Genomic DNA, 12,229 nt, shown 5'->3' with positions numbered 1-12,229 from the left:
AAGATGCCTGTTTCACTGGCCGATGAGATGCGTATATCTGTATGGTCTTCAGGCTAAAAGCCATAATGCTGTCCCACAGGACTCATTTGACTGGCAGGCGCGGTATCCGTGGCCGGCCTGCAATACCCTGGGCAGGTGGTCATCAGATAAATGGTACACACTGCTTAAGACATATTTGTATATATATCTGAATCAGTCTGTACAAAATAAGTCAATCTCTAACAATGACAACTGGGTCAATCCATACTAAGTAGTCCAAGAAAAAAATAATTGATGCTTGACCACCTCAGAAAAAATTTATATTTACTTGGTCAATTCCCCAATGCTTAAGAGTCACAAAAATAATTTTTTAAAAATTTATTGTTTATTATTTGGAAATGGTGGCCATATTTGTTCCAGGCCGCATGCTTTTTTTCGTATTTGAAAGCATCTACATTTTGTACAATTATTCAGTAGTGGATTGTCCTAAGCCTTTCAGATAAAATGCATTTAGTTCAACACACTCTAGACTACAAATTAACATCATCACTTACTTGAATGTATTCTTTAATATATTTTTAATAATTCAAAGTTGTCAGCCACAAATTAAAAAAAACTCAAATTTTGAATGGTAGTTTTCCAAAGAAAGATTAATTCCTCAGCTTTAATATTTTTTTCTGCTGTTACACTGTATAGAATAGTTACTTTTTATGCAGTATCAATGGTGAGTAGCTTACGCTTAAAAAAATACTCTATTTTAAAAAATGGAATTTTTTTAAATTTTTGCTTTTGTGGCATGCAATATCTTTTTTGGGGGACCAGATAAAAATCTGAAAATTTCACAGCTAATAGACCTTTATGATATCAAAAATTTCAACTCTGAGATTCAATTGGAAGTTATGGGAAAAAAATTACAAACATGAGTCAAAAAACACGTTTTTTAACATCTGTAGTATCTAGGCTTATGGAATAAAATATATCAGTTACTGAATATAATTTAATCATATCTATGATTACTTACTTTTTATTGAAAATAAGCCTACTAATTAAATGATATTGTTCTCTTGTTATTTGTTTATAGTACATCACTCATTGAACATTTCAGAAATTTGTTAACTCAGTTTGGGTATTAGATTATAAGTTCGCCCAGTCACAGTTGTAAATTCCATGGGAGACAGCTTCCTTAGTACATTTTTTACTGTCATCCAATCTTGATCCTTCTCAATTTTTTAAAAGATGTCCTTGGTGCTGGAGGGTGATAAAATACAACATGTACATCTTGGTTCTGACAGTCAATATTATCAACTTTGCCAATCCATTACTGTTCATTGTAAACACAAGCCACTATTTCTTTATTTTGAAGAACCAGTTGTAAAAGTTTTCCACACTGATGAAGTTCACTATCAGGTGAAGTTGATGTGATCTTACACTTCAGTAAGTTGTGTGAATGGGGTACAAAACAATGAAAAGATAGAGTGCCTTTAATCTTCTGACAAGTGCTGTACCTTTCTTTCAAGACACTGTCATAGACTTCTTGTATTCCCTCACATTATACAAAAACATAGGTAATTCCTTTGATATGGTTTTTACAGATTTCAAACATTTCTTGAGGTGTTATGATATGATTGTCATCGGTCCACTGCAGACTTGCTTTTGTGACAGCTCGCTTTGTTGTATCCCTGACACCATCACAAGCATTCTTCGCATGGCATGAAGCAAAAAAGTGCCAGTCTACATCAAACCCAAAATCTTCTTTATGAAAGGAGATGTTAATACTTTTTTTTTGTTTTTGTATTGACTTGCTGCCCCATCCAAAAAGTAAATCAGTTTTTTTTTTTTTATGAAAGGGCAGTGCTGTTTAATGTAGTTTGTTAATTTTAGTTGAAAAATGTGCACTGCTGTAGTGTTGTGTTCTGGGTAGTCACTTATGACAAAAGCTGTGGCACATCAGCTTATCTTCATTTTTATAGTAGAATACAAATCGATGAACTATCGTCTGTTTGTTTGCCCAGTGGTGCCATTGTACTTCATCTTGAACAACAAAGGAATATTTTTCCGAAAATTCAGCAAGAACTAAGGATTCAGCAGCTGCCAAGGTTTGCTTTTTGCCTTTCAAAAATTTGCTTTGATATTTTGCAATAAAATGATGCATTTTCAGATTTTCAAGGTTAGGCACCAACACTTCAAACAACTCTTCTCGGGATTTTATGACTGTCACCGTTTCAGTTCTGTCTTGTGTCACCCATTGTTTGTATTTTATATTGTCAGGCTTCAAATCGTCTTCTTTGGATTCTTCAAACATGTCAAGTAAGGCTTGTTTGCCTGGACAATCTTCACATTTTACCTTGATCATACAATTGTAACTGTCAATATTGCATACCATAACTTTCAAAAGGTCTTTATAGTCAACTCCAACATTGGCCCCATCTATCATCAACTTTATATTCTGATGATACAAACAAACACAAACATTCTGGGTGCCAGATGCCCTGCAACAATACACCATCTTGGTCTCAACTTGCAAAACTTTGATCTTCCAGTTTTAATGTCAGGATTTTCCTTTTTAAATTCAGTGAATAGTTCATTTAATTAAACAATATTAACCTTTTTCGTCTTTGAAACTTAAAACCATTTTCTTTCATGGAAACACAGTCTTTTTTGTCAGACATCAAATGGCTGTTATTGTCATCATCATCATAATACTTAATAACTTTATTGATTGTGTTTCCATCTACCAAATTAGATGCACTTTTCTTTTGTAATGCTAGTAAAATTCCCTGTTCTATACTAATTGCCTTGTTAACTTAACAAGACATTCTGACACATTAAATTATTCACTAACTTTTGCTCGACTCCAAGAATTCAGCAGTAAACTGATAATCTTGATTTTATCCTCTTTGTTTGAAGTACTGCATTTAGTTTTTCATTTTTCTGTCAAATCATTATATTCAGTTGGTGAAGTTTTAGAACTTCCATCTGCTTTAGTACCAATGGTATTTTGAAATGAAACGCCAAATTTTTTTTTTCTTTTTTTTCTTTTTTTTTTCCACTTTCTCAATTTTAGTATTCAAGGCACTTGATCTTTTATCTCGACTTAGTTTTCTAATTCTACTAGCAGGTGATATACCCAGGATTTCACAAGCTGTATCTACTTTTTAATGGTTGCTGATAAGTCACAAAATTCTGTATCTGGGGTTTCATTATCCTTTCTCTTGTGAATTACAAATATCTTAGAATAACATGTTGGACACAATGATATTCATGGTAAGAGAGTGTCAAAAGGGCTTTTATTTTTAGAATAATGATTAAATGTAATTTATCGCAGACTGTTTGTTATAGGTTTCTTATGTTTCTCAAAATATATTTTTAATAGTTCAAAAATGTGATGAAATATTGTTAAGTATTTCATTTCATGGTACTAGCATGTGGATTTTACCTCTGGACTGACTTGTAAGTAAAACAACACCTTTTCTTCTTCACTTTAATCTTCGATTAAAGTAATGTCTTCAGGATACAGTCCATACACTTTTTTATGACATGCTCCATTAATAATAACACCAACAGAACACTTGAGACACCATTTTTCAACTGCACACTTCATAAACTTATAGCTAAATAAGTGTGAGTAGAGAATTGTTGGTGTAAGGGGGAAGACAACAATCAGATTTGTATAGACTTGCAGATGCAATTGTTAGCCTGCTGAAGCAATTACCATAGCATTGTTTCAACACATAATCGTTAGCTAGCATAATGTGGTGTGTTATATTATGCAATTGGTATACTTTATTTAATTAGCCTACCAGATATCGCAGATGTTAAAAAACTTATTTTTGACTCGTGTTTTTAATCTTTTCTCCATAACATCCAATTGAATCTCAAAGTTGAAATTTATACTGAAGTTTGATATCATAAAGGTCTATTAACTGTGAAATTTTCAGATTTTTATCTGGCCCCCCAATAAAGATATTGCAGGCCACAAAATGGAATTTTTTTTAAAAATAGTGTTTTTTTAAGTATAAGCTGTAAGCTGCTCACCATTGATACTCTGTAAAAATAGGTATTTATTCTATACAGTTTAATAGCAGAAAAAATATGAAAGCTGAGAAATTAATCTTTCTTTGGAAAACTACTGTTCAAAAATTGAGCTTTTTAAATTTGTGGCTGATAACTTTGAACTATGAAAAATACATTAAAGAATACATTCAGCTAAGTGATAATGATGTTAAGTTGTAGCCCAGAGTGTGTTGAACTAAATGCATTTTATCTGAAAGCCTTAGGACAATCCACTACTGAATAATTGTAAAAAATGTAGATGCTTGCAAATACGAAAAAATACATGTGGCCTGGAACAAAATGGCTGCCATTTCAAAATAATAAACAATAATTTTTTAAAAATATTTTTGTGACTACTAAACATTGGGGAATTCACCCAGTAAATATAAAATTTTTCTGAGGTGGTCAAGCAACCAGTGCTGGACAACTTGGTATGGATTGACCCAACTGGTTGTAGTTGTTAAGAGCTTTTCTACAGGTCTGTTACACAGCAGAAATTGTTTATAGGTGCCTGTTAGTTATCATGAAATTAACATTGGTGAATGAAGATAACATACCATCTACACTCTTCAGTTTATCCCTGGTAGGGTCAAAGTCAAGTGTGCCAGCCACTGACAGAGCAGTGACAAGCTCAGGTGAGGTCACAAAGCCATGTGTTGCAGGATTGGCATCATTCCGTCCAGTGAAGTTACGATTGTATGAAGTGACAATTGTGTTCTTATCCCCTTTCTTAACATCCTTGCGATCCCACTGTCCTATGCAAGGTCCACAGGCATTAGCCAACAGTGTTCCTCCAAATTGCCGTAATGTTTCTGCCTGCAAAATTAATAATAACATTATTTGAAATATCACCATTGGGAATACTAACTTTAATAACTTGGCTGTAGAACTGGTGTAACAGTAGGTCTGTCAAGTAATACACCTACAAAAAGCAACTCAAAAGTCTCCAAAATATAAAAGTCTGAAAAATGTCACAAGAAAATTATACACTACATTGAGAATATTAATGTACATGGGAAGCTGCCACTGCAGACAAAATAGTACCAAAAAAAATCTACTGCTATATAATGGGAAGGAAATTAAATTCACATGTTCTTTCTTCCTCTTTCCTTCCTTTCAAGTCTTGACCTTGCATCAAGACATAAAGTTAAGCAAATCAGAGGCAAGCTTTAAATCCAACCTAAAACTCTTACCTAAAACCTAAAACTCTTACTGATGCAATATTATCTTTATTCTGTTAACAAGTGTATTGAAAGTCAACTGTAGTAGTTTGATTTTATATAACAATTTGATGTTCAAGAATGTCTGACCTTTTAAATTCTACTATCATCATAATCTGCAGCATTGACAGTTATTTTGTGCCTGCATAGACTTCCTTTGTCTTGAAATGTAGCTCAAAAATTGTATCACAAAGTTTCTGCAATTGCTTAATTCAATCACCATCTCATTAATCACTCACTATTACTCCATCACACTGACATACAAACATTGTATGATCATGGTCTAAGTGACAAATAAAATGAAAGGATGAAGACTGAATCATTTGTCCATTTACCTTTGGCTGTGATAGACTGTCACGGTAGCTGAATGGCCTATGAGCAGTTGACTGCTACAGCTGTTCAGCACTGTTTTACCTGTGGTGTAGTCAACATCTATAGATGTTTTGAGACATATGCTTGTTTATCATTTCAGTGTGGTGTTCAACAATGACATTTCAACAAATGGACACATCTGCATTGTCAGTTCAAGTGGGTGCTTTCATCAGACCTACACAACACTTTTTAGTTTGATGTAAATCCACTAGATTTCTTTTCATCTGAATGGAAGCATATTCATTGGAACTTAACTACACTTTGTAGTCTGCTGTAAATTCAACAAATAATATTCTACCATGTATCCTTTGATTACTGTTGATTCTGCATTTTCATTCATCACTGTGAGACTTCATTTTTATTACAGACTGAAGTAAATAATGAACATAAATACTCCTATCCCTCTTAGTGCTTGTAAAACAAATGAAAAATAAATACCCTGAAAAATGAAATCACATTTGAAGTATTCAGGATCCAGGGCCTGGAGAGAGGCAGCTACACTGTCCCAGTTAGTTATATTGTACTAAGAGAGTGTGTTGGGTGGAGTAGGTGAGGGGAGAAAGAAATTGGGAAGAGGGAGTAAGAGTATGGGAAGGTTGGCTGACAGCTGGAAGGGATAGGCAGCAGATACATATAATACAGGCATGACGCCAGTGAGCTTGTTCTGGCTATATGTAGGGACAGTTGTGTGCATTGCCCTATGAAATGGAGAAGTAGACTAAGAGGGAGAGACAAGACAGATGAAGAAGGAGATTATGGAGAGGAATGTATGAGTACAGAATGAGGGAAGTTAATAGTCATGAGGCAGGGGCAAAGGTAAGTGTGGGACAGGAAGTAGTGGAGATTGATAACAGGAGGATTACAGGACTGAAGAATGTGATGCAGGGACAATTTCCATCTCTGTAGTGCAGAGAATCTGGTGTTTTGTGGAAGGATCAGGTAGCATAGGTTATGAAGCAGACATTGAAACTGAGCATGTTGAGCTTCAAAGCAAGACTAGATGATTAGATTAACTCTATTCTTAGCCACAGTTTGGCAGTGACCATTTAGGAGAGTGGGCAGCTGGTTGGTGTTTGTGTCCACATAAAATACCGTGCAAGAATTAAAGCAAAGCTGGTATATGAAGTGGCTGCTTTGACAGGTGGCCATGCCTCTGATAAGATAGGACAAGCCTGCAATGGAATGAGTAGAATTGGCTGGGTGGTTGCATGATACTGATCTTGCACACAGGTCTTCCAAAAGGATATGTCTCACATGACAAAGGGTTCACAGTAGATGTGATAAGGATGAACTAAGGTACATTGACTGGGCAACAGAATACCACTATGGGAGGGTGACAAAGATTGTGGGTAAGATGTTCCTCATTTCCGGGCATCATGATAAGTGGCCAAACCTTGGAAAAGGATATGATTAAGTTGTTACTGAGGGAGAATGGAGGTTTAGGTGCTCTGGTATCCTGGCCCAATGAGCGTGAAAGTCTGTCGGAAGACATGGACCTCGAAGTTGGCCTGCTAGATGGCACTTTTGTATCCTGTGAGCACTGCCGTCATTGCTGCAGTGCTGGTTACGCAGACATGTGCATCCTACTGACCTATCAAGGATCACAGCTGTCCTTTAAAGTCAGCAGCACAGCCACGTAATCAGCCAGTTGTGATTCCACTGCACTATTGTATTGATCTTGCTATACATCATTATTTTTGTTCTGGATTTCCTACTGCTCCAACTATCTCAGATAGCAAGGTCGAGTTATCACAACTAAACGAAATCAATCCATAGGTGCCACCCACACTATCAATGGCAATCAGAGCCACAAGTGGCCACCACAAGACAAAATCCAGAAAGAAGTCATGCTTTCTAAGTAATTGCCACATCGCCTGGAGGGATCCCATGTTTGACCTGCCTGATAAGAGGGCACTCTACTGTGAATGGCAGTTATCGCTGGTGCTCCATATTGTCCACATAGTACTGCCACCTAGGACTCAGGCTACGCTTGGACTGTATGATTCTGTACTTTTTGTTCATCATTTGTGTATCCATTTGACGAGGACAAAAGAGTGCTAGTAAGTGTAACCTCAACATCCACATCATAGATTTTGAGTGTAGGTTTGTGTGTATTGTGTATTAAACTGGGGACCTAGAAACAATGGAGAGGTTTCATCCTGCCGTAGTCCTCAGTGGTTCACAACCCCACAACAGGCCACAGCAGTCCAGTCCCACCACCGGCTCACACTGAACCCAGGGTTATTGTGCAGTTCAGCCCCCAGTGCCCCCCCACCCCGGGGTAGTCTCATACCAGACGAGTGTAACCCCAATGTTTGCATGGTAGAGTAATTAAGGTGTACGCATACAATTATGGTGTACGCATACATGGAGACAGTGTTTGCGCAGCAATTGCTGACATAGTGTAACTGAGGCAGAATAAGGGGAACCAGCCCGCATTCGTCAAGGCAGATCGAAAACTGCCTTAACAACCATCAGCAGGCTGGCCTGCACACCGGACATCGACACTAATCCACCGGGTGGATTTGTGCCAGGAACTGACACACCTTCCTGCTCGGAAAGCAGCACGTTAGACTGCACAGCTATCTGGGTGGCCTAGTGTAGGTTTACTCGTAGGACTTATCGCACCATCCCATCTCAGTTGTCTGCTGTCTTTCTCTCATTGTTGTCCACCTGTTTCTTTTTTCTCTGGCAGCTTGCTGTTGATGCCCTTGGTCCATCGGCTAGTTTCAGTAGGTTCGCAAGTCGTTCATGGTTTTGTTCATTTCCAGTCACTATAGGGGCATGTGAGGATAAGACACAGGAAATTTGTTTGCAGACTAGATTTGGGGGAGAGGGAGGTAATGTCTGTCTGTTCAAAACATGTTATGTTTGCTGATAACACAAGCAACCTGATTAAGTGCCCAAACTTAATCATATCACACACACCTCAGAGGATGGATATGCTTGTTATTATTTAGCAACAAACAGTTAAAATTTTGGTATCACAAGGGCTCATATTATAAACTTAAACATGAATAAATGGTCATGCACTATACGAAACACTGTGTGTGAAATTCTTTTTGAGCTCATCTTGATAACATGTAACAATTAGCACTTCAGAAGCTAAGGTTGGAAAATTTTACAGTTCAAAATACTTTTCAGTGTGGTGACTAGATGACAAATGGTACTGACTTCATTTTACATAATTTCACTCTCTGTTGTCTTTACAGAACAACCTGCTACAGTAAAGCAGTTAACAACAGTATTCAGTCAGTACAACTAAGCGATAAGGATAACGTTTGAAATAAATACTATAGAAGCATTTTCATAGATATTTCGAATTTTTAGACATTTTGAATTTTTAGTTTTAATATGTTAAATTTTTTTCTCAGTGACAACCAATAGTTTCAAAAGTTTTATAATTATTAAGCTTATTAAAACAGTTATTTCTCTATGTTAATGTATACTCTGATTCACTTCATGTCCTTCCTTCTTGATGAGATGTACAGAACATGATGACTGAATGACTGACTTATGGTTTGCCATCTGATATGGGTAAACATGTGATTTTTGGCACCTGAAGCATGTCTAATCCTCATTTTTCAAAGTTATGAATGTAGTGCATCATAGTTACAATGTTCATCTTAGGTGTATTAGAGAAGTTGTTTTTTCACAGCATACCAGACTTCCCAATGTTTTAACCAAAATCCAATTTTTCCTTTGATTGCAAGAAATATCATATTAGATGGAATTTCTATAAATTACAGTCTTATGTTATAGTAAAAAATATTATTTAATTTGACCATTCTCATAATTCATCCATTGCATATACATTTATTTTAAAAACTTTCAAATTTTTTTTACCATGGTTCACAGGTATTAAAATTCATAAAATGGTAACAACTGTGACCAGAATTTGTGAACTCTTATCTTACAAAATTTGACAGTTTGCTCTTGCTTTGGATAATCATTTCCTTTCACAACAGTTACACAATTGGCGGCAATCCATGGTGACTGGTATGGCAACAATTCAGCACAATAAGAGACAGTCATTAGATGACACATACACTTCCACTGTCATCTAAAAGGTTTGTATTACAAAGAAAGAAAGTGTCAGACCATCTCACACTAGGAATAGTTAGAGAAGTGGAGACCCTGATACCCAAAGACCAGCATATAACAATAAACGCAATAAGGGAAAGGGTGAAAATCAGCTGTGGGTTAGTTTTCAGAGTCTTGCATGATATTTTGAACATGAAAAAGGTAGCTGTCCATCAGTTTCCACAACCAATCACATCCATTCAGAAATCCCATGTACCGAGACAATGGTGGAAAAGTTGCAGCTGTTTCAGGCCAATCCAGCTACCGAGTCCCCATGGACAAATGCTGGAGATATCACTATGATCCCAAGACAAAGAAGCAAAGCAAGCTGTGGATACACGTGAATGCATCAATATCAAATAAGTCAATGACCCAACCATCATCTAGCAAAGTGATGCTGAGTGCTTTTTCGGGACTGTTATGGTGTAGTGCTAACAGGTTATCTTTATAAGGGGAACATCATCACAGGAGTGTACTGCTAAAATTTCCTGATGATATTTCAGTAGGCTGTCAAGATGAAGCTTCACAGAAGATTGTTCAAGCAGGTGTTTTTGCTCAACAACTCTGTCCTAGCTCATTCTACACAAGACATAGTCACACCCCCGTATCCCCTTGACATGACAGCCAATAACTCCTTCAGCTTTCCTCAGGGCAAGAAACTGCTTTGTGGCAGGCATTTTCAGAATGACAATGAAGTAATATCCAAAGTTCAAAGTTTGCTGAACAGCCAAACTACAGCTTTGTATAACCCACGTCTCTTCCAAATCAAGCACCACTGGCAAAAATATGTGGCATTGAAGAGTGAATATCTTTTGAAGAACCAAATAACATCACCATGTTTCATGGTAGCAGCTAGATTTTTTTGAGATGTTTATTAAAACTTCCTGACTACTGTTTGTACTTGCTGTTTCATTATCCAAACTTTTGACCTACATGTAATAATTCTCCTAACTATTGTTCTTAATATCCTGGTATAGTATTGTTCTTATGTACTATACTATAGAGCTGCATTTTGTTAAGAAATAGTAATCTTTTCTGAATATTTCTTGATATGGTTTCTTTATCTTGTTTTCCATAATTTTTAAATTCTACCTTGGTATTTATATTCATCAGTAACTGCTATTGTTCTCATCCCATCTTACAATATTAAATATTCATTTACAGCATGAGTTACCCTGAATTTTGTTTTATTGATGATTATATGTAGGTCCCACTTCTTTATATTCTCTTGTCAATTTTCTGGCCACATACTCTGTACTGTCCCTATCTTGGGCTAAAATCAGTTCTCATTGGCAAATTGTAATGAATGCACTGTATTATCAATTTTTGGGATCTTTATATTAACAATTTTTTTTCTTCCAAGGCAAAAAGTTTCTTCTGTGTGCATCTTACATGATGTGGGTGAAATACAACATCCTTGTGTTATCCTTTTGGAACCAGAAATCCAGGTGACAAATATACGCTGGATTTAATTTTTTATGTTCAGTTGTTTCATGATGTGTGAATTGCAGTTATTATTTTTGTGTTTATTTCTTCTATAGAGTAGTTAAAAATACAAGCTTTGTATACATAAATGAACACCAAATGAAGGGCTTGTGCTTGAACTGTTTCATTTCAGTAATATGTCATACACAAAAAATGTCATCAATCAGTGGTATATTGGCCCTAAAGCCTGCTTGTTCTTCATTTCTTTGTGTTCTTGTTTTAAGGAATGTTTGATAATTCTTCCATTAAGTCCACTGAGGGTACTGTTAAGCTGAATACTGCTACAATTTTTACGCACATTTTTCTTACTTTCTTGTGTGTTTTTGAAGTATAACTTATTTTACACTCATCTGATACGTCCTCCCCATTTAAACATTTTTAGAACCTATTTCTTAACATACCATGTAGGTAATTACTCAGTACCAAATTTTAATAATTCTGCTGGAATACCTCCAGTAAATGAAGTTCCTCTGTCTTCATTGTACCTTTTCTTATTCCTATGCCCAATGTATGTATGGGTCTGTTTACTTGTTTGTTGATCAATTACATTCATTCATGAAACATGAAAATGTAACAATTAGAGTACACAGTTAGTGAACCATAAAAAGAGTCAGTCATTTAACAAAAATGCCTCACTTCAGTGATAAGTGGGAAGCTGAGGTAAAATAATCACATAGGCACTATTATATATCAAAGACGGGAAGCATTTCACTGGTGCGATACTGGAAAACTCACATAAGCCGAGTTGTAAGTCAAGGAAATGGCATGAACCAATTTATTGGTAGGACACATTTCTAAAAAAGAGACTGTTTATTAAAAACTTGTATAGTTTACACTGAAATACTGCTTAATTGACACAATTTAAACACATTCATAATGCCTTACAAACACTAGTGGAAGTGAGATCAAGTTTTACTCCAGTGACTGACCTCTCACAATGTTTCTCTATTTAGCAGAATATCAAAAGCAAAGTAATTCTATGACAGAAAGGAATTTATAAAGAAATAATTTGTAAGAAATGAAGTCTTTGTTTTGGA

At 35.9% G+C, this 12,229-nt stretch overlaps 1 protein-coding gene across 1 annotated transcript in view; it reads right to left on the bottom strand.

The window, feature by feature from the left end:
- The window catches only part of LOC126334596 (probable aconitate hydratase, mitochondrial), a 142,849-nt gene that overhangs the window by 36,682 nt on the left and 93,938 nt on the right, over nucleotides 1-12,229 (bottom strand). The window contains exon 10 of the mRNA XM_049996988.1: nucleotides 4,590-4,848. Within this exon, the coding sequence (XP_049852945.1) occupies nucleotides 4,590-4,848 (259 nt within the window). The remainder of the gene's footprint in view (nucleotides 1-4,589; nucleotides 4,849-12,229) is intronic.

Source organism: Schistocerca gregaria, chromosome 2, assembly GCF_023897955.1.
Source record: "Schistocerca gregaria isolate iqSchGreg1 chromosome 2, iqSchGreg1.2, whole genome shotgun sequence".
Lineage (NCBI taxonomy): Eukaryota > Metazoa > Arthropoda > Insecta > Orthoptera > Acrididae > Schistocerca > Schistocerca gregaria.
This window is presented reverse-complemented; position numbering and strand designations above follow the sequence as displayed.